Source organism: Hylobates moloch, unplaced genomic scaffold, assembly GCF_009828535.3.
Source record: "Hylobates moloch isolate HMO894 unplaced genomic scaffold, HMol_V3 SCAFFOLD_3, whole genome shotgun sequence".
NCBI lineage: Eukaryota > Metazoa > Chordata > Mammalia > Primates > Hylobatidae > Hylobates > Hylobates moloch.
This window is the reverse complement of record NW_026652278.1, coordinates 177917654-177944236: the sequence shown is the minus strand read 5'-3', so window position 1 is coordinate 177944236 and position 26583 is coordinate 177917654. Positions and strand designations below refer to the sequence as shown.

Sequence of the window (26583 nt, the reverse complement as noted above, 5' to 3'; positions counted from 1 at the left end):
TTAAACCTGTGCCACAGATTATTCAGCTGAGTCCTTTTTGCAATAGAGTTTTAAGACCCTCTTTCGTTTAAATTTAAATTTTTGAAACTTAGTGTCCTTCCTAAAAATAAAATGAAATGAACTTTCCTAAAGCGTTGTATTATTAGTACTACCTAAGTCATCATCTAAGGCCTTATGATATATTGGCCTTTTCTACCAGTGTAACTTTTATTACAAGTATCTCATCATAACTAGTAGGATCATCTCAAAGGGGTTCAACACATTAGCGGGTCACGAAATCAATGTAGTGTTTCAATGTAGTGTTTCCTGAACGGTATGGGGGGTGGGGGAAGGAATACACACAGACACACAGAGGAAAGGGTAAAAGAGAATAAGAAATATCAAGGTGCATAACACATGGATAAGTATTGTTCAGTACAACTCTTGCTTCATTTATACATATGTGTGTGCTGGGCTGCAATGTAAAAATGCATTTCTCAATGGGTTGGGTCAAAATAGTTTTCAAGTCACTGACTTAAGATTTTATCTTAGGGGGTGAGGAAATCAGTCTAACTGATTACCTCTTTATGGGGGGATGTTTGTTTAATCTGTCATCTTAGAAAACACTCTGAGTTCCTATTTTCATTAGTGTATACTACCAAAGCTGCTACTAGGGCTGAGCTTATCTTCTATTTGCTTGTTCTGCGTAGTGCCCATTGGTCCTTACTGTTTTGATATAGTTATCTACTTTTTAAAGACTGTTTAGCACATATTTTTGTTCAATCTTCTCACACAAAGAGAAAAAGGAAATTATATATTCTGTATCAACAAAGACTTAACAAAACATACATATACTACAACTGTCTACTTACTAAAATTAAGAATTAGTATATATTTTTTCTTATATTAAAACTCTTTGTACACTATTTTAAGCTTATAAACTGAAAGTCTTTTAGAGATAATTTACTTCAATGAACTATTATTATTTATTTAATGCACAAATTGTCACAACTTGGTCTTAGCAAGCTCCACTGTTCGCTGACAGTCTCGAATGTTTCTGAAAGCATCCATGATGTCTGCTACAAAGAAGATACTTAGGAACTATTCTGTTTTCCTATTCTGAGACCTAAAATTGACTGGTTCTTTAATGGAAATGAGATCCATATCTAGGCACTAAGGGTATACAGAAATAATTGTGGGCAAAAGTACTAATGCTATTTTTGTTGCACTGCATTTTGAGATCTCTTTAAGGCTCTATGTTCTTATTGATTTATTCCAATTTAATGTATTATACTATTGCATCCTACTTTGTAAATATGATTGACTGTTACAGACTTTCTGTTAAACTGACAAGAAGTTTTTATGAACAATAACAGCACTTACATTTTGAAAGACTGGTTCCCATTGTTCTCTTGGTCCAATTGCATCTGAACGCCCAACAACAAGTCCATCTGAATTTATACCAAGATATTTTCCATAGCCAGATTTCAGGGCAATTCTGTACATTAATAAGATAGATAAAAGCTAAAAACTGAGAGAAAATTAATTATAGAACATCAAAACAGGACATGTGTATGTGTGTGGGTGTGTACATATCTAAATTTCAGACTAGACATATTCCAAGCTGCATGTGGCTGAGTGGTGACTCACTCCTGTAATCTCTGTGCTTTGGGAGGCCAACGGGAGAATTGCTTGAGGCAAGAAGTTCAAGATCAGCCTGGACAACACAGTGAGACCCCATCTCTACAAAAAATTTAAAAAATTAGCTGGGCATGGTGGCGTGCACATGTAATACCAGCTACTTGGGAGGCTGACGCAGGAAGATTGCTTGAGCCCAGAAATTTGAGGTTATAATGAGATACGGTCGTACCACTGCACTCCAGCTTGGGTGACAGAGTGAGACTCTGTGCCTTTAAAAAAAAAAAAAAAAAACTACACGTGACTAGTTGCTGCCATGTTGGACAGTGCAGTTTTAAATTTAGTTTTATATTGTGCTTTTTTAATATAAACATTGTACCTTATATATTACATAATAAATATTTTCAAAATTCATCATTCTTCAATTATACCTCTTTAGTTATAAAGTTCAATACATTACTAAAACTTACTTTTTCTCTTATTATAAATAGTTCTATGTACATCTATTCTATAAACAAAACTGCTTTATCCTTAGAAAAAATTCCTAGAAATAATTGGATTGAAGGGTATAAAGTTCGAATGTCATCAAACTGTTTTCCAGAAAATGCTGCTTCCATTTACATTCTTACCTCAAATTAACAGAGTATGTTTTGTATCACGGATTTTTTTTTTTAAACATTATGACTTTAAAAAAATACTTGAAAACCTCATATGGAAAAAACAGTATCCTATAAATTTGCATTTTAGTAGTTAACTAGAATAACGATTGTTTTTCTTTTCCTTTCCTTTTTAGTTTTTAGATTATCTGGTAATGTCCCTTGTCCATTTTTCTATTGAGATCTGATTGTTTGCAATTTTTCTACTAGGGTCTTCAGTGCTATGAATTCTATATAAGATACATATGAAGAGTAAGAACTCACTGCCTGTTAAGATTGTTACAAATATTTTCCTCATTTGTCAGTTAATTTTCTTTATAATCCTTTTTTGTTTATAATTGTAAAGCAGTTTAAAACTATTGAATTTTTTCTTCCTCTGCTTTTATTCTTTGTCTTTCACCATACTTACCAGACTTTCAAAGAAAGTACAGAAATAATTATCTTAATGTGATTTTTTAAAATTATGATTTCTAATCTTTTACCTTACCGAGAATCTCCTGGGATGCCAGAATTGACTTTTAATCCTTTATACATTAATGATTATATAACAGAAATCATTATCATGTTGATGTAACCAATTACTAAAATATGTAAATTCACTTTCAGTATCTTCTACCCAAAGAATCATCCTATACTTTTGCACAAGGTGAGAATAAAAAAGGTTACTTTATAAAATGACTGTAAAAATAGTGAGTAAAAACATTCTTTTGGTCATTATGATTCTGTAACATTCTCTGCTGGTTTCAACAATATTCCTTTTTTCAGTCTTCCTGTTTGCCTTTGGACTTCCAAACAGTGAGTTTAAATATCATAGCAACAGTGAACCAAGTTTTGTACTATTTATTTTTTAATCTATCTTATTCGGTGTGTGAAATTATTAATCTTCATTTTTAACTTACATATTTTTTTTCCAGCCTAGCATTATATATTGATAGGAAACCCATTAAAAGTAGATCACAAAATCTACTTTTCAAAAAAGCTATTTTAGGCCAGGCGCGGTGGCTCACGCCTGTAATCCCAGCACTTTGGGAGGCCGAGGCGGGCAGATCACGGGGTCAGGAGATCGAGACCACGGTGAAACCCCGTCTCTACTAAAAATACAAAAAACTAACCGGGTGTGTTGGCGGGCGCCTGTAGTCCCAGCTACTCAGGAGGCTGAGGCAGGAGAATGGCGTGAACCCGGGAGGCGGAGCTTGCAGTGAGCCAAGATCGTGCCACTGCACTCCAGCCTGGGAGACACAGCAAGACTCCGACTCAAAAAAAAAAAAAAAATGTGATTTTGTTTTTTATATCAAAATTACCCTGTGGGCTTAAGACAGATACTAAAATTTTTAATGAATACAATTAAATTTTTAAAATAACTGGTTACTAATTATATGACAACATGAGCTCACCTGGAATCAGACAATTTGACAGCCGTAAACTGCTCTGGAGGACTCATCAACTATTGGAGAAAAAACATTTGAAAATAAATTTGACATTTGCTATAAATATAAAGACATTATTTTGCTTTAAAAAATGTGGCTATTTTCTTCTGCAATTAAATGTAAGAATATTCAGATATACTGATGTCACTGTAATACTGTATCTTTGGAATCAAGATCTATTTTACCTTCTTTTAACTACAGTGCTGATTTTATATACTGAGTAAGACAAGGTGATATGCTTATTTAATAACTTTTGAGATAGCTTCTCTTTATGTTTTAAAATACAATCATAAACAAGCACTTATTTAAAAAGCTAAATGCTTTCATCTATTCAAGGGATGGTTTTGCTGACCAAATGATACTGCTTTTTATCTTCTAATTACTTTGTATCTCATTAGTGCTTCCTCTAATGGGCTAAAGAAAATGAGGAAACTTCAAATTGTTAAATGCACCCAGGTTAGTTTTGGCAATAGGTCTGAATAAAAAAGAAATTCAAAGATTTTGACTCAAATAGGTTTTCTTTTTTCTTTCCACTTACTATTTTAATTATTCATCTTGTTTTGATTTCCAAAGATACTCTTCTGGAACTATACGGAATGTTTTCAAATGCTTATATTAGAAAGAGGGACTTGCCAATGGCTGGTAAATATTGAGGAATTAAAAAGAAATGGAAGAGTCAAATGCAATGGTTCTATTCCTTTGGAAAATGTTTGAGACTAGAGTTTGGCCTAAGTGAATCAATGTCCTAAAATCTACACTTGTGGCAGCCTCTTCCCTTCCAGACACAAACCTTCTTTGTGTGGAGCTCCCAGGGTAAAAAGACCATTGTCGAGTGCATGTATATAGGTTCCCTTATCCATTTCAATGGCTATGGTTCCCGAAATTTCACCAAAGTTTGTTACTGTCCACCAGATTCCTAAAAAATAAAATCAATATTTCAACTTTATATTTTAGTTTTGACAGAGTTCTTTTTTTGTTATAACTTAGTTTTAAAACCTTTTTATTTTGCAGTTGTAAGAAATAATACAAAGATCTCACACATCCTTTACTCACTTTGTCTCAATGATGACATCTTGCATAAGTATCATACACTGTCAGAATCAGGAAACTGACATTGATATAATCCATGGACCTTATTCAGATTTCACCAGTTTTACATGTACTTGTTTGCATGTATGTGCAAAGATTCATGCGACTACCAGCACAGTCAGGATTAGGTTTTTAAAACACAAAATAGCAACATACAGCCAGGCATGGGGGTGCATGCCTGTAATCCCAGCTACTTGGGGAGTTGGGGAAAGAGGATCACTTGAGCCCAGGAGTTCAAGGTTATAGTGAGCTATGATCACGCCACTGCACTCTAGCCTGAGTGACGCAGCAAGGTCCTGTCTCAAAAAAAGACCAAAACAAAACAAAGGCAACATGTGAAGGTACAAAGTGATATATAGAGAACGCTCTCTCTTATGATAGACCCCAGCCATCTATTCATGCCTGCTTTCCAGAGGCAATGCCGATCATAATGTTTCTTAAAAATGCCTCTACAGGAAGACTTTCTAGCATAGCAATCTTTTTTTTTTTTTTTTTTTTTTTTTTTGAGATGGATACTTGCTCTGTCGTCCAGGCTGGAGTGCAGTGATGCGATCTCGGCGCACTGCGACCTCCGCCTCCCGGGTTCAAACAATTCTCTGCCTCCGCTTCCCGAGTAGCTGGGGTTACAGGTGCCTGCCACCATGCCTAAATAATTTTTTTTGTATTTTTAGTAGACACGGGGTTTCACCACATTGGCCAGGCTGGTCTCAAACTCCTGACCTCGTGATCCACCCACCTCTGCCTCCCAAAGTGCTGGGATTACAGGTGTGAGCCACTGCGCCTGGCCAGTAATCTTAACTATGATTTTAGATTGAAAGTAAAATCAGCAGAATCTATGTCTATGTATATTAATTTCCAATTTGCCAATAGAAATGTTAGACTCTAGGAATAATTATGTAAGCAGTTGTTATAAGTTTGTATCTTAATGTTAAAAAATATCCTCAAACCTCCTCCTAAATTGTACGTTAGCTAGAGTAGAAATGAGTCAATCATTAACTGGATATGACATATTAAGGAATTCTTGTTAATTTTACAAGGTCTGATAATGACATAGTATAATATATAAAAATAAGGAACAAAACAGGTGATGAGAGAAAGACATACCATGTTAAGAAATATATTTTTATGTACTTGTGGGTAAAATGACATAATATCTGTGATTTTACTTAAAATTTTCTAGGAAAAATGTGTGTGGGTGTGTGTGTAAATCAAACGAGATTGGCAAAATATTGATAATTAATGCTGGGGCCTGGGCACATGGGGGACTCATTATATTCTTCTATGTATGGAATAGTTTGGATATTTCCATAATAAAAAGGTTTTAAAGATTCAGTTAATTCCACTGCGCAAAATTTTCTATTCGACTAAACATTTCATGCTTTCCATAATAAATTTTAAAATACATAAAATTTTAGCTAAAATGAAGTTGGACCCTTATCTAACACCAAATACAAAAAGTAACTTAAAATAGACCAAAGACCTAAATGTAAGAGCTAAAGTTAGAAAACTTTTAGAAGAAAATGGGAAAAGCTTCATGACAATGAATTTGGCAATGATTTCTTGTATAGAACATCAAAGGCACAGGCAACAAAAGAAAACATAGACAAACCAGACTTCATCAGAATTAAAAACTTTTGTGCATCAAGAACCGCTGTCAACAGAGTAAAAGGCAACTCAGAGAATGGAGAAAATATTTGTAAACTACATACATTATAAGGAATTAATATCCAGACTATATAGAGAACTCCAAAAAGACAAATACCACAATTCAAAACTGGGCAAAGGACGTACACGAACATTGCTCCAAAGATGATATACAAATGGCCAATAAGCACTTGAAACTAGGGAAATGTAAGTCAAAACCATAATGCAATACCACTTCACACCCATCCGAATAGCTATTATCAAAACAAACAAACAAACAAAAAACAGAAACCAAGAAAACCAGAAAAACAAATGTTGGGCAGGATGTGTAGAAACTGAAACCCTGTGCAATGCTGGTGGGAAGGTAAAATGGTGCATGTATTTAAATGCCACTGAAGTGTACACTTAAAAATAGAAAAACTGGCAAATTCTATATTCTGTATATTTTACCTCCATACACACACAAAACCAACGGAGAAAAAGAAAATCAAAATTAAAATTTCAGCTAAAGACAATTAAAAAGCAATAAAACTAATGGCAATTTAGATGATTGAGTTATAGCTACAATCGTTTTCAGGAAAATAAATAATGCTTTATTCAGAATCACTATCAACAGTGTTATGGTCAGCAAGTCTTTCTTATACATGTAATAGTTAATGATTTTAAATTAGATTTATTTTGTATGTTCTATGCCACATTGACCAAGTACACTTAATATTAAATAAAATCATTTAAATATAATATCTCATTAATGTTTTGCAAATGAAGAAGAAATTTCTGGCAGACAAGCTCTTCAAAATTTTCACACTCTGTCCCAAGTAGGGAAATGATACAATAACATTACTTATAATATTGTCAACTGAAAAAGAAATTACTATGAGCAGATGCCAGTATTTTTTCTCAATGAGATTTCAAAGAATAAGAAAGCTAAACATAGTATCATCAAGACTTAAATGTGAGCATTCTGCCTATTTTCTGCAAGTGGCCTCCATTCAGCCTTTGGAAGTATGCTTATATGTTTAACGACTAAAGTAACATAACATAATACTTAACAGTGCCACTCTGGGGTTTTAGCTGTGAAAAAACAGTGGATCCTAAGAACAGTGGGCACTGAAGTTGCCTGTCTCTACGTCAGGTTACAGCTCAAGCTGTGTATATGCTGCAGATGCCCAAGCTGAATTTAAGAGAATCCGCTCTAAAACATTACTTGCTATTTAGACACACGCTTAAAGTTATTTCCTTTTGAACCTTAGGCAGATGGTCAAATATTCCTGCTGTGTTGTCTCACAATGCATGACAAAGCTTTTCACACATTTTCACATAGTTTAGAATGTTTACATGTCTGGCATGCCTGTAATCCCAGCACTTTGAGAGGTGGAAGCAGGAGAATCAATTAAGCCCAGGAGTTCAAAATCAGCCTAGGCAACAAAAGGAGACCCCTATCTCTACAAAAAAATTAAGAAATTAGCTGGGTATGGTGGTAGGAGCCTGTGGTCCCAGCTACTCGGGAGTCTGAGGTGAGACGATTGCTTGAGCCTACGAGGTCGAGGGTGCACTGAGCCATGATCACATCACTGCACTCCAGCCTGAGCAACAAAGCAAAAGCCTGTCTCAAAAAAAAAAAAAAAAAAAAAAGGCCCGATGCACCGGTGTCATGGCTGATAAGATACTACCAGGGCACCCTCATTCTAGCATCAAGGCTGTGTGACAGCTCACCTCACCTTCTGACTAACTCAGTGCTTCTGTGCTAAGGGCCCCCTTAAATCTCTACCTTCCTTATGTGTTTGGCACAAAGGAATGATATATCTTAGATTTGGAAATGGAATTTTCTTCCCCAATCTTACTGTAGTCTAAGTACCCTTCACAGACCTTCTATTAACCCATAGCTTACTTAGCTTTAGTTCCTGGGTAAAATATGTGTTTTGCAAACTACGATGTTGTAAGTCCAACTGCTTCTGAATCTAGCAGAGCTCAGTGAAACTCTTTGCTTACAGACATGCTCGTGTTTATTAATGGCACACTTGGTTTTCTCCATGTGAAAGACAGAATTTCTTTCATCCTATTTACCAATCCCTTCAGATCCTTGTGAGGAACCAACAGAACAGCTTTAAAAAATTAAAAGGTTTTTTTCTTTCCCTTCACAAATAGGCACATGCTTACTTATACGGCAAGTTTAGAAAATCCACAATGCAAAAGAAGGTGGAAGGACAAAGAGAAAAAGATGCAGAAGGACTTCCTCTTCCAGCCAAGATGGACTTGCCCTCCCACCATGACCAGCCAGAAAACTGAAACTGGATACAGTATTTGAGAAAACTGTTTTTGGGGACTGGAACACAGGCAGAACAGGACTGTGATATTTCAGAACAGGAAGACACAGGAGGCAGATCTCACACACACTTCTGTTTTCTGCCCAATGGCAGTTTCTTGACCACACGGAGAGAGGTAGAGACCTCCAGAAATGAGGCAATGTCACTAAGCTGAGAGTCTTGCAGTGCTAATATGTTGGGAGTTTAGAGAATAAGTACTGGAGAAGAGGGAACTACACACAGGTGAGGCCTCAAAAGAGTATGCAAAAGTTCTCTGCAGGTCTGTGGCCAAGGGCTGGGGGGAGTGCATGCAGTAGGCAGGCTCCACAAGGCCTCTGCAGAGTGGCTGGCACTGCTGAGGGCTGACTGGAGATGCCAGAGATCACACAAATTTGGGACACAGCAGAGTGGAGAGAACTCACCAAGTATGCCTAGAACATGTGGCTGAGGCCCATGAGGATGAACCTTTCCTAGAGTAAGAGTCACTGTCTAAGTCTACGGGCAAAACCCTAATAAATAAGCACAAACAAACAAAGGCCCAGGCTTGGCAGGAGCAAAAGGGTGGTCAAATAATTTAACTAGGCATCAAGACATTTAACAGAAATAAGGTTAAAATATTATGAAAATGAAAGACTGAATTTATAAGGAAGACTTAACAATTCTAAATGTGTACACATCTTATGAGAGCTTCGAAACACTTTAAGCAAAAACTGCTCAAATAGACAGATCTAGAATTACAGCTGGAGATTTTAACATAACTCTCAATACACTGTAGGATTAGTAAAAAATCAGTAAGGACACAGAAGATATGCATAGTCACAAGTTCTACCAGTTGACCTAACAGACATCTAAAGAACACTGAACTGGCTGGGCACCACGGCTCACACCTGGAATCCCACCACTTTGGGAGGCTGAGGCGCATGGATTACCTGAGGTCAGGAGTTTGAGACCAGCTCGGCCAACATGGTGAAACTCCGTCTCTACTAAAAATATTTAAAAAATTAGCCGGGTGTGGTGGCAGGTGCCTGTAATTCCAGTTACTCCGGAGGCTGAGGCAGGAGATTCACTTGAACCTGGGAGGCAGAAGTTGCAGTGAGCTGAGATGGTGCCACTGCACTCCAGCCTGTTGGGCAACAGCGAGACTCCATCTCCAAAAAAAAAAAAAAAAAACCCTGAACCAACATCTGCAGAATACACGTGCTTTTCAAGTGTACATGGAAATTCACTAAGAAAGTATGTTCTCCAACTATACTATGAATGAATTAGAAATCAGCAACAATAACATACCTATAATATCTCTATGTAGTAGAAATTAAAAACAATACACTTTTAAATAACTCATGTGTCCATGAAAAGAAAAATCACAAGGAAAACTACATAATATTTTGAATGGAATGAAAATGAAAACAAAATGTGTTGACTATAACTGAAACTAAAGTGGAATGAAGAGCTCTAACTCCCTTCTTAAGAAGCTATAAAACAAGAGCAAAGTAAACTGAAAATAAGTTAAAGGGAGGAAAAAAAAAGACTGAAAATAAATGAAATAGAAAATGAAAAAGAGAGAAAATAAGTAATACTGAAACAGGCTTGTCCAACCTGAGAGCTGCATGTGGCCCAGGCCAGCTGTGAATGCAGCCCAACACAAATTCATAAACTTTCTTGAAACATTATGAGATTTTTTTGCTTTTTTTTTTTTTGCCTCATCAGCTTATCATTAGTGTATTTTATGTGTGGCCCAAGACAATTCTTATCCTTCCATTGTGGCCCAGGGAAGCTAAAAGATTGAATACACCTGTACTAAAAGATCATTAACGATCTAAAATAAATGATCTTATAAAGAATTGAGAAACCTCCAGCTAGACTGACTGATCCAGGAAAAAATAGCAAAAACACAAATTACCAATATGAAGAGACTGCAATACAGATTAGATTCTACGGACATTAAAAGCATATTAAAGAAAGGAATATTCTGAACAATTTTATGCCAATAAATCTAACAACTTAGATGAAATGAAACTTTCTTAAAAGACACAAATTACCAAAACTGACACAACAAAAAAATCTGAAAATATCTCTTAGAAATTTTTAATTTTCCCACAAAAAACTAAAACCAAACCAAACAAAACCCTCTAGGTTCAGTTGACTTCACTGGTGAATTCTATCAAACATGTAAAGAACAAATCATACCCATCTCACACAGCTATTTCCAAAAATAGGAAAGGAGACAGCACTTTCCATCTATTTTATGACACCCAGTATCACCTTGACACCAAAATCAAAAAAGGACATTACAAGAAAAGGATACAAAAGTCCAATATCTACCATCAACACCAATATAGAAATCTTAAAAAAAAAAAAAAAAAAACACACACACACAAACACCTAGAAATCAAATCTAGCAATATCCCAAAGGACAACGCACCACAACCAAGTGGGGTTTATCTCAGGGATATAAAGTTACTTTAAAAGTTGAAAATGAAACCAATGTAATCCATTGGCAGAATGAAGAAAGCTGTATAATCATCTCAACAGATACAGAAAGAGGTATCTGACAGCATTAAACACCACTAAAATAAAAACTCCCAAGAAACAAAGTTTAAAAGGAATGTCCTCATTTTGATAAAGGTTTTCTCTGCAGATCCTACAGACATCATACCATATGGTGGACTACTGAAAGCTTTCTGCCTAAGCTTGGGAACAATGCAATTATGCCCATTCTCACGACTTCTGTTCAACACTATGGAAGTCCTGGACAGTATAATAAACCAATAAAAAGAAAGACAAGACATAAGGATTAGAAAGAAAGAAGTAAAATGATAGTCACAGGAAACACAATTGCAAATTTCTTAGTTTTCTATATAAGCAAACCACTAGCAGTAATAAGTGAAACAGACTTATCAGACTACAAAGTCACTATACAAAAATCAATTGTATATCTACATACTGACAGAAAACAACTGGAAAATCAAATTCAAAGGTTCTATTGACAGTAGTGTAAAATTATAAAATACTTAAGAATAAATGTTTAAACAGGCATGCAAGACTGCTACATTGAAAATTATGAAATATTGAGGCCCAATATTAAGATGTTGATTCTTCCCCAAATGATCTGGACTCAATACAGTTCTCGAGAAAATCAAACAAGCTTCACTGTAGAAATTAATAAATTAATAGTTAGTAAGTACAAAGTTGGAGGACTCACACTACCTGATCTCAAGACTTCATGAAATTATAGCAATCAAGAGAAATATACCAACAGAAAAACAGACAAACGTATCGATAGAACAGAGTCCAGAAATAGACCAATACATAGAAAGTTAATTGATTTTTTATGAAGATACCAAAGTGGATTAATGGAAAAAGGAAACACCAGTGGTGCTGGCACAATTGGCTATCAAGATGTCAAAAAAAAAAAAATTAAATCTTGAAACCGAACTCACAACATCATGCCAAAATTTAATTTGAGATGAATGACAGATTTAATGTAAAAACTAAAACTATGATGCTGCTAAAAGACAATGTAGAATATTTTCCTGACTTTGGGGTAAGCAAAGATCTCTTAGATCAAAGAGATAAGGCAGTAACCATAAAAGAAAAAAAAATAAACTGAGCTTTATAAAAATTAAAAGCTTCTGACCATCCTGGCTAACATGGTGAAACCCCATTGCTACCGAAAACATAAAAAATTAGATGGGCGTGGTGGTGGGCACCTGCACTCCCAGCTACTCGGGAGGCTGAGGCAGGAGAATGGCATGAACCCGGGAGGTGGAGCTTGCAGTGAACCCAGATCACGCCACTGCACTCCAGCCTGGGAGACAGAGTGAGAGTCTGCCTAAAAAAAAAAAAAAAAAAAAAAAAGCTGCTCATCCAAAAACCACCATTAAGAAACTGAAAAGGTAAAACTCAGACTGGGAGAAAAGACTGATAACACCATCAACTCTTGACAAGGATGTAACTGGAGCACTAATTCATTCTTGGTGGAAGGGTAAAATGGCACAACCACTTTAGAAAATTTTTGGCAGTTTCTTATATGGTTAAACCTTCACCTATCCTTTGACACAGCAATTCCACATCTACATATCTACTCTAATTTTAGAATTGTTGATTTGCCATTTTGAAAGCAATGATTGTTCCAGAACATTAGCTTTATACCATTCCATATTTTATATATTTTTTTAAGTTACCATAATTTATGAAGATTCAAAATGCAACTTGCCAAGTTTTAAAAGAGAAAAAAAAACGTATGGAAAGAACTAAAGGGAAAATAGGCTGGTTAAGTGTGTTTAGGTTAGTTTATTTCTAGTATCATTTACAGGCTACTCTGATGTTGTATTTAAGATTTTAATTCATTTCAGAGTTCACAAAATAATGATTTTTCCTGTGAAGATACTTCCTTTAAGAGACAACAGACTTCTACAATTAAAATGCATACATGTGCAAAGAAAATAACTTGTAAAATATATTTGGTTGAATAACGTTTACATTAGGCCTTTAAAATTACGTATCACAATCTCTGGCTATTAAGCAGTCTAACGGTGCCTACTAAGTCAAGAGTTATAATTTTTCTCTCCTGATAATGAAGTAAAGGCATCAGTAGCATCTACTGTGCTAAAGAATAAATGGAATTTATGACTGTAGGTAATATTTAAGCACTTTAAGACAAATATGAATACATCATAAATTTCTAACTAGGAAAATATTTTCAATGAGATCTCAAGAAATGTTAACTTTTACAGAATAGAGCACTGAAAACTGACTCACCAACAATATCAAGCTGGGTTTCTTCATCTTCTTCTCTTTTTCTCTTCTTATCTTTGCTCTTTTTCTTCTTACTACAGGACATAATTTATATAGATGAGTTTAGGTATATTGATTTGTATGATAAATATCATAAGATTGAAACTTGGAAGACTTTTAAACTGTTTCATTTATAAATTACTGATTTAGGAAGACTTACATTGCTATGCCCTCTTAAATACAGTACTGAGAAGTTGCTTCAGGCTTTGTACATATTATGTTAGAGTTCAAAGCAGGCTGTAGAGCCACACTGCCAGATTTTAAATCCTGATTCTTTCACTTCTTAGCTCTGTGATTTTTGGAAAAGGTACTGAATCTCTCTGAGTCAGCTTCCCCACTTAAAAAATTAGGATAATAACTTAATCTAACTCTTAAGGCTATTGTGAGGTTTAAGAGGTAATATGTACCTTCACACATTGCTGGTGGAAATGTAAAATGGTGCAGCATCTACAGGAAACAGTTTGGGGTTCCTCAAAAAGTTAAAGAGTGACCACATGACCCAGCAATTTTACTCCCAAGTATGTATACCCAAGGGAAATGAAAACATACACCCACAAAAATACTTACATAAGAATATTCACACTAGCATTAGTCACAATAGCCAAAAAGGGGAAACAACCCAAATGTTCATCAACTGATGAATGGGTGAACAAAATGTTACATCCATACAATGGAATACTATGCAGCCATAAAAGGAAGAAGTGCTACAACAATGATGAACCTCGAGAATGTTATAAGAGAAAGAAGCCAGATAAAACAGGCCACGCTGCATGATTTCTTTCTTAGGAAATATTCACAATAGGCGATTTCACATAGACAGCGGATTAGTGGTTGCCAAGGACTAGCAGAGGGGGAGGATGGGATGTGACTGCTTTAATGGGTAGGGGGACGTTTCCTTCTGAGATGATGAAAATGCTGAGCAACTAGACAGTGGTGAACCTCTTGAATGTATACTAAAAACCACTGACTGTACAATTTTACAATGATGAATTACATCTCAATAAAAAAAGAAAAAACCAAGAGCGATTTGAAAAAAGTTAACGTGCAAAGCGCCTACAACAATTTCTTGGCACATTGAAGGTGCTATATAAGCATTAATTATGATTATTACGATAATCTTTTTTTTTTTTTTCCTGAGACGGAGTCTCGCTCTGTCGCCCAGGTTGGAGTACAGTGGCGCGATCTTTGCTCACTGCAAGCTCTGCCTCGTGGGTTCACGCCATTCTCCTGCCTCAGCCTCCTGACTTGCTGGGACTACAGGGGCCAGCCACCACGCCCGGCTCATTTTTTATATTTTTAGTAGCGACGGGGTTTCACCGTGTTAGCCAGGATGGTCTCGATCTCCTGACCTCGTGATCCGCCCGCCTCGGCCTCCCAAAGTGCTGGGATTACAGGCGTGAGCCACCGCGCCCGGCCACGATAATCTTAAGACACTCTTGTCTGCGTTTTCATCATAAAGTTTTCAGAAGATAACTCTCCTCTCCTCACAGGAAATTCACATCTCACATTTATTCAGGATAAACCTGTCATTTATTCTGGCATCTTCATGAGGCCAGACTCCTAGACAGGGTTCTCAAGGCCAGTGGCTTCAGCTCACTCCTTGATACTTTCTTTCCATCTCGCCTAAAAATACCAAAACCTGTTTATCACGGAGACCAGGAGGAAATGCTCAACATCTGTATGTACAGTCAACCTCGGGCAAATCTGCCAGTTAAAAAAGCGGGGATATGAGTGCACAGGTATTTTTTTCCTAAAGAGCTAATAAATTAGCACTACGACCTCCTCCTCACATTTGGCTCAATTTATTTACTGCATATATGTTCTCTCATTTAATTCTCAGTCTTCTAAAAGTATAAAAAATCGTCTGAAAGTATAAATGTGTAAACGGAGATTCAGATATTTGATCTCTTAATGAGTAAACGGAAGTTCAGACATATTAACCAATTTGCCACAAATTACAAAATCAGTAAATGACAGAGTGCAGGTTCGAGCCCATATCCCTATCAAAGCCCATATACACCTCAACCACTGTGTGATTCATCCTGGTTTCACTCTACATATGAGGTTAGAAAAAAATCAATAATTTTTCTAGGAAGAGACAATGGAGAAAAGAATAATCCCTAATAAAGGAAGTTATTATCATGAACTACGAGATCAGACTAACGCAGACCCACCAGGCAGAGGCCTGGAGAGATGCCTCAGGGGACCCAAACTCGTGGGTACGGGGTCATCGGTCACCCGCCGTCTACTCCGTTTTCAGGGTCGTCCGCGCGGGAGGCTGCCCCTCTCTGCACCGGCGCCAGGAACAGCGGCCCGGCCTCCGTCCAGGCCGGACAGAGGCCAGGGCGAAGCCTGGAAGGCCACGAAGCCGGCTCTCCGCGCCACAGCTTCCACCGGACTCGCGGGGGTGGAGTGCGTCCGAAAAGAACGCAGGAGGCTCCCGCCCGAGCTGCAGGACCCACCTCTTCGCCTTGGTTCCCTTGAGCACGAGCTTGGTAGACTTTACATAGGAGTACTCAGCCATGGCTCCCGGAGACTTCTGCGCAGAGAGGCTGAAGCCGGCTCAGGACGAGTATGTGACCCGGAGCAGCATCAGGGCGGGGAGGAACAGAAGTGGAGGCGAAGTAAACACTCCCTGACAGCGTACGTCTCTCCAAAACCCGCCTCCGTCTTCACAGAAACGCTCAATGGCTAAAAGTTCCACTTCCGGGTTTTTGCCGGGGAGCTACGGCGGCCGCAGAGGGCCGAAAGGTGTCCGCGCGCAGCTCCACCCTGGCGCCCTCTCGAGGAGCCCCTGAGGATTCGCGCCTCCCCGAGGAGAGGAAAGCCCGCCTGAGGCGCTGGTGCTGGCGGGGCGGGGCGGGGCTTCTGGGCGCGCTGTGGAACCGCCTCCCGCTAGGGCTGCGGGCTGGTCATGGTCCCTGCGGGGGCGGGAAGCGGCTCCGGCTGCCCTCGCTGGCCTGCGGCGGCGCGGCTGGAAGCGCAGGCCACTCGTGCGCAGGTCACTCGGGGCTGTGCCTCGAGCGACTGTGTGCGCAGGAAGCAAGCAGGAAATACCCTAAAATAGAATGAAGCGCCATGTTCAGGGCCGCGGACGTCGCTAGTGCTGTGGGAATGTGGGCTGAGGTGGAGAGTTATGGTGGCGCGTGTTACAGGCTCAGGGGGTCAGGAGAAACCTAATGGTGGAGGCGGCATCTGAGGAGGGTCTTGAACGCTGGGCAGGCTTTTGCCGGACAGAGATGGAGGAGGCTAGTCCTGTCTGATGAAGGAAACAGGGCGGAGGCATGGAGGGAGCCGTGCAGCGCTGGTGTGAGGAGCAGCGAGCAGGCCAGGCCTGTAAAGCAGAGTGAGGGAACCAGGATAGAGAAGGCAAGTCGGGGTCCTGTGTCGCTGAAGAATTTGAATGAAATCAGTAAACAGGTGAGAGGCATCAATCGCAAGAGCATGGGATGAAACGAGGAGTAGTCCACGGTGATTCCTCTGCAGAGGTGGGTATTATTAATCGCGTATGTGACACCAAAACCACCACACTCAAGCTGTGGCTCTTTCCCTAAAGTAGAAAACAGACCAGTTGGGTTCCAAGCATCCACGAAGATCTTATTAAATTCATGATCCCTGGTGGTATCATCGACTTAGGATTGGCCCATCTCAAACCTGACTCAGAAACAAAACCGTCACAATGTGCGGAAATGAGCGTCCTTACCCACTATCATAAAGTATTTTCCGGTGTTTTCACAGTGCTGCGCTTCCTAATCCCCATTCCATGGCAATCCACATGCCATGATGCCCGAAGTCATTAACAAAGGAGACACACAGGGGCTTCTCACGTTGGCTTTCCGGGGTTTTGATGAAAATCTGTTTCCTCATCTCTTACAATGTGGTTAGTAATAGTATCATTTAGGGTTGAAGAATTAAATGGTACGAATTATATAGGGTGCTTATTAAAACCTACATGGAAAATGTCTAGGAGATGTTAGCTATGCTCATCACCAACATCGATACTTGATGGTAATAATCAGATAGGAAGGTCGAGACCAAGAAAATGGATACATGCTCTGAGAGAATGAATGTGGAGAGATCAGAAGGTTAAGAACAAAGCCGTACAACATGTCTACAGTAAAGGGATAGAGAAAAGAAAGTTTATAAAAGAAGAAATGAAACAGAGTTAGAGTAACGTTATAGAAATCGAAGCTAAGGAGCGTTTCCAGAAAGGATAATATCATTTAATATTGTAGAAGTTTAGGAGCATAAGATGGAAAAAAGGCCTTGTGGTAGCTGACATTGAGGCAGTCTTTGGGGAAGCTCCATTTCCAATAGAGAAGTAGAAAGCTTGAAGCAGGGACTAGGTGAAGAAGCTGTTGGCTGGTCACATGGGGAAATAAATAAGGGATGGCGTATGCCATATTTCTGGATTTCTTTCTTTCTTGCCCAGCCTCTGGATATGCACAGAGTTTGGCAAAAACTTACAAAAAATAAAAAAGAAACCAATTTTGTTTGTAGACTCAAATACAATGCTTTGTGTTAGAATCAAGATAAATTCATGCCCCTCCCTTCTATTTTCACTGTCAGTTTTGAAATTAAACATCAGCTTTTCTTCTTCATTAAAATCATTTTCAACCCCTCCCAGGTGTTGGTGGTTTTGGGGAGTTACATAAGTAGTCAGGTCTTGATGAATAGAAGAGGAGGGAACAAACACTTTCAGCAAAGGCAGAATTCTGAAATTCTGCTCATATTTTTTTCCAGTAACTTTCCTATGTTTGTGAGGTTATTCAGTCATAAAGATCCTAGTGAATTTTTTTTCAAGTTTTACTAATCATATAATAACTGTGGACGTTTGTTTAAAATGTGTATTCCCAGGCCTCTCACCTGGAGATTCTGATTCAGGAGATCATGTATGGGACTCAGAATACATGTGTTTGACAAGTATCACAAGTGGTTCTTATGGTCAGGCAAATTTGGGAAACTAACCAGGAATTTATGTTTTTATGACTGGCAGCTAGAAAAGGTTCCTAGAGTCTTTGCTTTTTGAAAATAAAATATTTCTTTTTTAAAAGGAAAATTGTATTACTAGATACAACATTTATACATGTGACACATGTATTATACTGTGTGCTTTTATCATATTTACAGTTAAAGATGTGTAAGAACACTCTGAGAAAAATTATATATTAAATGAAAAGAGGGGTAAGTCAGGGTGGGGGAGAAATGGGAGGGGTGTGCTTATTGTTGTTAAAAGGTAGAAAAGCCAGAATGATAGCCATCTAAGGTTGCAAATAGCACATTGTAAGTTGAGGGAGCTTCATAATCATGTCTGAAAGCTTGTTTGATACACTGAGTTGTAAACAGTGGCTTTGGACAAGAGTTGAGGGAGAAACCAACTATGATTTAAAGTGTTCATTTAAAAGGTTTTAATTAAAGGAAAGTCTTTGCATTTATTTGAGCTAATTTAACTTCAGGACTAACAATTTACTAGCCCTTAACCTCTTAAAAATTGTCTTTCGTTTCAAATGAAAGTTTAAGGTAGCCTTTATGTTCAACTGGTATATTTGTGCAAAGACTTAACAGCAAGGTACTGTACATTTCTAAATGTTTACTTCTTAATTGTGCTGGAAGAAATATACTACCCGATTATTTTTAAAGCAAAGAAAAACAATTTATTTTGACAAGTAACACTGTATTTTCCCAGTTTTATTGTGGCAAAGATGAGGCTTAACATCACTAATCATCAGAGAAATGCAAATCAAAACCAAAACGAGATACCATCTTACACCAGTCAGAATAGCTACTATTAAAAAATCAAAAAACAACAGATCTTGGGAGGCTGTGGAGAAAAAGGAACATTTACACATAATTGATGCAAATGTAAATTAGTTCAGCCACTGTTGAAGGCAGTTTGGAAATTTCTCAAAGAATTTAAAAATAGAATTACCATTCAAGCCAACAATTCCATTACTGGTATATAACCCAAAGAAAATCAGTTATTCTACCAAAAAGACACATGCACTTGCATGTTCATTGCAGCACTATTCACAATAGCAAAGACATGGAGTCAGCCTAGGTGCCCATCAGCAGTGGATTGGATCAATAAAATGTGGTACATTTACACTGTATTATTAGGCCATTCTTGCATTGCTATGAAGAAATACCTGAGGCTGGGTAATTTATAAGGAAAAGAGATTTAATTGGCTCACAGGTCTGCAGGCTGTACAGGAAGCATGGTGGTGGCATCTGCATGGCACCTGTGGAGGCTCCAGGGAGTTTTTACTCATGATGGAAGGCAAAGAGGGAGTAGGCACATCACATGGTCAGAGCAGGAGCAAGAGAAAATGGGAGTGGCAGTAAGTACCACATACCCTTAACACAACCGGATCTTGAAAGAATTCATTGTCACAAGGGTGGCATCAGGCCATGAGAGATCCACCCCCATGACCCAAACACCTCCTACCAGGCCCCGCCTCCAACACTGAGGATTACATTTCACCATGAGATTTATGGGGGCCATCTTCCAAGCCATTTCATACACCATGGAATACCATGCAGCCATAAAAATAACAAAATCATGTCCTTTGAAGTAACATGGATGCAGCTGGAGGCCATTATCCTAAGTGAATTAATGCAGGAACATAAAACGAAATACCACATGATCTGACTTGTAAGTGGGAGCTAAACACTGGGTACTCATGGACATAAAGATGGAAAGAATAGACACTGGGACTACTAGAGGGGAGAAGAAGGAAGTCAAGGTTTGACAAACTATTGGGTACTATGCTCATGTATTAATCTGTTCTCACACTGCTATATAGAACTATCTGAGACTGGGTAATTTATAAAGAAAAGAGGTTTAACTGACTCACAGTTCCACAGGCTGTACAGGAAGCATGGCTGGGAGGCTTCAGGAAACTTACAATCATGGCAGAAGGTGAAGGAGAAAGCAAGGCACATTCTACCATGGTGGCAGGAGAGCAAGTGAGACAAGGGGGATGTGCCATATGTTTAAACCATCAGATTTCATGAGAACTCAACATCTAAGAACGGCAAGGTAGAAATCTGCCCTCATGAGCTAATCACCTCCCACCAGGTCATTCCCCTTACATTGGGAATTACAATTCAACATGAGATTTCGGTGGGGACACAGAGTCAAACCATATCAAATCAGCATCTGGATGATGGGATCATTCATACCCCAAAACTCAGCATTATGAGATATACCCATGTAACAAACTGGCACATGTACCCCTGAATATAAAATACAAGTTAAAATTATTTTCAAAATAAATTAATAAATGAATAAATAAATGTGATTAAATTAAAATTTTGAATTAAAAAAAATTGACAGTGATTTCAGCTTGACAGTTATGTAAGTTATGTAAGTGGAAACAGTGAGTTCTGTAGGGTTCGGATCAATTGCACTGTCTGTACTAAGTTGATGTCCGGTTTGGATGAAAAGAAAAGAAGAGAAACATAGATCTAATGGAAAAAAATGGACAAGTTTTATGATAGCAAAAAGAAGAATGGAGGAAATAGGACTGAGGCTAGTGATTGATAGATATTAATAGATGACTAAGTCAAAAGCCACTGCTTGCAGAAAATATTGATTAATATTGTTTTATTCCAGTCATACAACAAAATCCTATGCCCTGCCTTCAGAGAAAAACCTTTTAGCCCTATGATTATCTTTATTCCAAGCACCATTCCATTCATTAAGTAGTGTATAGGGTGATTAATAAGTGAATTATTCACAGAATTAAGACAGAAGTTTTGAGTATTTCAGGGTGATATTAATAGTATAGTCAATAAACTAAAATAAAATTTGACTAGAGGTGTGATCACCATGAACGCCATGTTGGTATCTTGTTAGATTTGGCAACCCAAAGTTGACAAATTTATTAATAAAATAAACGTTCATTGATGATTAATTTACAATTAGTAGACATGCTCTTTTTTCTTCCCTTTTTCATTCATTCATTCATTCATTCATTCCTACAGAGCAGTGACTTTCATTCTAAGATTCCCAGAATTCTAAAGAATTCTTGAATGTCGTCATAGGGAGCCAGGTGTGGGGATTCCCAAAAGTTGTATTTAATACTTGAAAAATCTTGAAAAGTTATATATTTACACCAGAAAAAGCTATACAGGTTTTAAGTTATATATATAGTTGAATACTTTTTATTTCTATCCAGACCTAAGTCATTAGAGTTAGTAATGTTGATTATTTCATACTGACCTAATGGGTAGCCTTTATATGTCATTGATTAATTATTAATAAAATAAGAACCCCCCAAAATTACAAAATAAATATATTTTGTGGCTTTTTCTTAAGGCTTCTGAAACATAAAATCAGAGGAGAGGATTAAAAGTAATCCTTGATGGTTAAAAAGGCAGGGACCTACTAACTTATAAAATTGTATGAAAACAGCAAGATATATACATGGCCCTCAGACCAGCTGCCTGTTTTAGTAAATAAAGTTTTATTGGAGCACATCCATGGATCTGTGGTGCTTTCCTGCTACAATGGTAGAGTTGAATGGTTGCTATAGAGACCGTATGGTTTGCAAAGCCTAAAATATTTATCATCTGGTCCTTTATAGCAAAAGTGAACCCAGTTTTAGAACATTCACTTTACAAATTAAGATACAGTGGATGCTGCCTTAACGGACCTCCACTTAACTGATTTGCAATCAGCACTTTCTGGTACCCCTGTACAACTTATTGGCTGATGTCCACTGCAAACTGAAAGCCTTTGAGCTACTTTTAATGCCTGTACATTTCTCCTTCCATCACCGAAATTGTATAGTTTCTAAGAGGAAGCTGTGTTCATTCCTAAATATGTTTACACCATTTGTTCTTGCTCTTGTAGTTATGCAATTTAATTAAATATTATATTGGTAGGCCAAGGCAGGCGGATAACTAGGTCAAGAGATTGAGACCATCCTGGCTAATATGGTGAAACCCTGTCTCTACTGAAAATACAAAAAAATTAGCAGGGCATGGTGGCGGGCGCCTGTACTCCCAGCTACTTTGGAGGCTGAGGCAGGAGAATGAGGTGAACCCGGGAGGCGGAGCTTGCAGTGAGCAGAGATCGCACCACTGCACTCCAGCCTGGGCGGCAGAGCGAGATTCCGTCTCAAAAAAAATAAAATAAAATAAAATAAAAATAAATAAATATTATGTAAACTGAGAAAATGAGTATATCGAGTAGTATTGTTGTTTCTCTGAGAAATAAACTAAATGTGTTGGGAAAATGAGACACTTAAACAGTTGCTGCCAGCTTAACTGTTGTCAAGACAACTAGAAACAAATGGGAAAAATTGTATAATCTAGGATTTCAGATTGCTTTACCCCAGTTGTCTTCATAGAAAGTGAACAAGAAATGAATGACAACATATCATTGGCATAGTTTCCACAGGAAACTCCACTCAGTGAATCCGTGCAAGGCTCTGACCTTGTCATCAAAATACTGGCAAATTTATTTACACATGTCTTTTAAATTAAAGTTAAGTTTTAAGGACTTACATCTAATACTTCTTATGATTCCTCCATCTAACTTAAATTTGTTATTAATCTTTTTATTACTGGTCCCAATCTTATTGAATAAGGGGGTTTCTACCGTTTTTGCTAACCAAAAGTTTACTTTGATGAAGTTGGAATTATAAATACAATAATTCAAGTTTAAAGAATTAGAATGGTAATGGTTAATACAATGTAGTATGCCTAAAAATCACTTGAAAAGCTTACTAACAGTGTAAATTCTTGTGCTTTAAGCCTGAGATTTTGATTCAATAGGTCTAGCATGGGGCATAGGAATCTGTATTTTTAGGAATGTTAAAGGAAAATTGCTTAAACTAGGGTAAATTGTGACTTACAAATATAAAATGAACACTTGTCTAAGATTTTTGTTTAACTCATTTATTTGATGAGGGAGCCAGTAAGATGTTATGCTGAGTTTTATGGAAAATTAAAAGAGCCACACATGTCTAGGCACTAAGGAACACTGAAATAAATTTGCTTTATAGGTTCAAAACCGACTTCTTGATGGAAGGTGGAAAAAGGAAAATTAATTATACTTCCACCAAAATCAATCATTTGCCTGTCTATAGACAAGAATATTTGCATTACTATCAGTAATCTACAACTAACAGGATTGCAAATAACAAAGAAAACAAAAGGCAAAGAGACCCCATAGAAACAGATAACCCAGATTATTCTAGACAAGGCTGAGATTTCTTGAAGACACTCAGTGGTAATTTCATTGATCCAGCTTAAAATCTTTCCATTTTCTCCTGAAACAAGTTGCTCAAGCAATTCAAATACAATGAATGTGGTCAGTGGGTCACACCTGGAGAAATCACTTTCTAACCTATAATCAAGACTGTTGAGTTACTCCCTTCACTAGAAAGAATAAAAGATTACCACATAAATTCATATTATGATAATGGCCCACTATGAATGCTTTGGTGTTCTTAATTTTAAGATTTATTAATATTTCTGAAGTAACTACTAAATGCCAAGCAATATATTTTCAAATTTAATCTTTCATTGACTTTTATTTTCACTTCAATTCAGCTACTCACTTTCATGGCTATAAACTTAACTTTTCAATAACTTAAAAATTGGTTTCTAATGTTATAAACTTTAATGTTCCACTCTGTGACCTGCTCTTTCAGACTCTCTCTTCCTTACTGCCAATTCACCTTCTCTTCTTTCTCTTCGAGTGCCCCAGTATCTTGACTCTTCCATTTTCTTTTTTTTATTAAGTGGACACGTGATAATTTCACATGTTGATGGGGTACAATGTGGTATTTTGATACATGACACATTGTTAAAACCTCTCCTCCCTATCTTTCCCAGTCTAGTAACCACTCTTCTACTCCCTATTAGATCAGTGTTTTTAGATTTCACATATGAATGAGATCATGTGATATTTGTCTTTCTGTGGTTAGCTTATTTCACTTACCATAATGTCCTCTATGCTCATTCATGTTGTCACAAATGACATGATTTTATCCTTTTTTTATGGCCAAATGTGCATATGATATAGTTTGGATATTTGTCCTGACCCATATCTCATGTTATATTGTAATCCCCACTGTTAGAGATGGGGCCTGGTAGGAGGTGTTTTGGTCATGGAGGTGGATCCCTTATAGCTTGGTGCTATCCTCATGATAGTGAACAAGTTCTCAAGATTACTGAGGCCCCAAAAGCAGATGTGGGCACTATGCTTCCTGTACAGACCACAGAACCAGGAGCCAATTAAGTCTCTTTTCTTATAAATTATCCAATCTCAGGTATTTCTTTATAGCAATGCAAGAATGGCCAAATACAGCATATATGCCACATTTTCTTTATCCATTCATTCATTGATGGACACTTAGGTTGATTCTAGGCTATTGTGAATAGTGCTGTAATAAACATGAGAGTGCAGAAATCTCTTTGAGATACTGATTAAATTTTCTTTGAATATACACCCAGTAGTGGGATTGCTGGATTATGTGGTGAGTCTCTTTTTAATGTTTTTGGAAGTTATATTGTTTTCCATAACAATTGCTCTAATTTACATTTCCACCAACAGTGTACGAACATTCCCCTTTCTTCACACCCTTGCCAGCATTTGTTATTTTTTGACTTCTTCATAAAAGGCATTCTAAGCAGGGTGAGATGATAACTCACTGTGGGTTTTTTCACTTGCATCTGTGTGAAGAGACCACTAAACAGGCTTTGCGTGAGCAATAAAGCTGTTTATTTCACCTGGGTGCAGGCGGGCTGAGTCCAAAAAGAGTCAGTGAAGGGAGATGGAGTGGGGCCATTTTATAGGATTTGGGTAGGCAAAGGAAAAAGGGGGGGTGTTCTCTGGCAGGCAGGAGTGGGGGTCACAAGGTGCTCAGTAGGGGGGCTTTTGAGCCAGGATGAGCCAGGAGAAGGAATTTCACAAGGTAATGTCATCAGTTAAGGTAGGAACAGGCCATTTTCACTTCTTTTATGGTGGAATGTCATCAGTTAAGGCAGGAACCGGCCATCTGGATGTGTACATGCAGATCACAGGGGATATGATGGCTTAGCTTGGGCTCAGAGGCCTGACATTCCTGTCTTATATTAATAAGAAAAATAAAATGAATTAGTGGTAAAGTGTTGGGACAGTGAAAATTTTGGGGGGGCGGTATGGAGAGAGAATGGGCAATGTTTCTCAGGGCTGCTTTGAGCAGGATTGGGGTGGTGTGGGAACTTAGAGTGACAGAGATTAAGCTGAAGGAAGATTTTGTGGTAAGGGGTGATATTGTGGGATTGTTAGAAGAAACATTTGTCATTTAGAATTATTGGTGATGGCCTGGATACAGTTTTGTAGGAATTGAAAAACTAAATGGAATAAGAGAAGGCGAAAAACAGGTATTAAAGGACTAAGAATTTGGAGGACCTAGGACATTTAATTAGAGAGTGTCTAAGGAGGTTCAGCATAGCTTTGCCAGCAAAGATTATTTATTTACTGTAAGAGTTAAGAGTGGCGGTTTGAGGATAGCACCAGGAGATATCATCTGTGATGGCTTGGAGAAACAGTGTAAACTGGCAGTGTAAACAAGAGCAGGGCATGTATGAGTAGTTGAGAATGGTGCATAGGAGTATGACTAGACAGAAGATAATAGGGATGACAAGTTTTTTGGGGCACAGTCCAAGGTGGTCTGCTGTCTGGAATAAGACTGGGGCCTAATAAAAAGGAGCATCTATACAGGAGCTCAAATGGGCTGTACCTTGTAGCATTCTGAGGACAGGCCTGAATTCTGAGAAGGGGAAGTGGTAAAAGTATTGTCCAGTCCTTTTTAAGTTGGTGGCTGAGCTTGATGAGGTGTGTTTTTAAAAGACTATTAGTCTGTTCTACTTTTCCTGAAGACTGAGGACTGTAAGGGATATAAAGGTTTCACTGAATACTAAGAGCCTGAAAAAATGCTTGGCTGATTTGACTAATAAAGGCCGGTCTGCTATCAGACTGTATAGAGGTGGGAAGGCCAAACAGAGGAATTATGTCTGACAGAAGGGAAGAAATGACCATGGTGGCCT

General features: G+C 37.8%; 1 protein-coding gene across 2 annotated transcripts; it reads right to left on the bottom strand.

Moving 5' to 3' along the window:
• Window positions 1-174: 174 nt before the first annotated feature.
• On the bottom strand, window positions 175-16333 carry LOC116478110 (protein FRG1). 2 transcript variants are annotated; one of them, XM_032169007.2, is made up of 5 exons: window positions 15999-16333; window positions 13501-13571; window positions 4491-4616; window positions 3668-3735; window positions 177-1477 (listed from the first exon to the last, which is right to left on the bottom strand). In XM_032169007.2, the coding sequence occupies exons 1-4, from the start codon at window positions 16058-16060 to the stop codon at window positions 3674-3676; spliced, it is 321 nt and encodes a 106-aa protein (XP_032024898.1). In that variant the 5' UTR covers window positions 16061-16333; the 3' UTR covers window positions 177-1477; window positions 3668-3673. The 2 variants fall into 2 exon arrangements, with proteins under 2 accessions (XP_032024908.1, XP_032024898.1); XM_032169017.2 differs by lacking the exon at window positions 3668-3735 and having other exon boundaries at window positions 175-1477; window positions 15999-16328.
• Between the last annotated feature and the right edge of the window lie 10250 nt (window positions 16334-26583).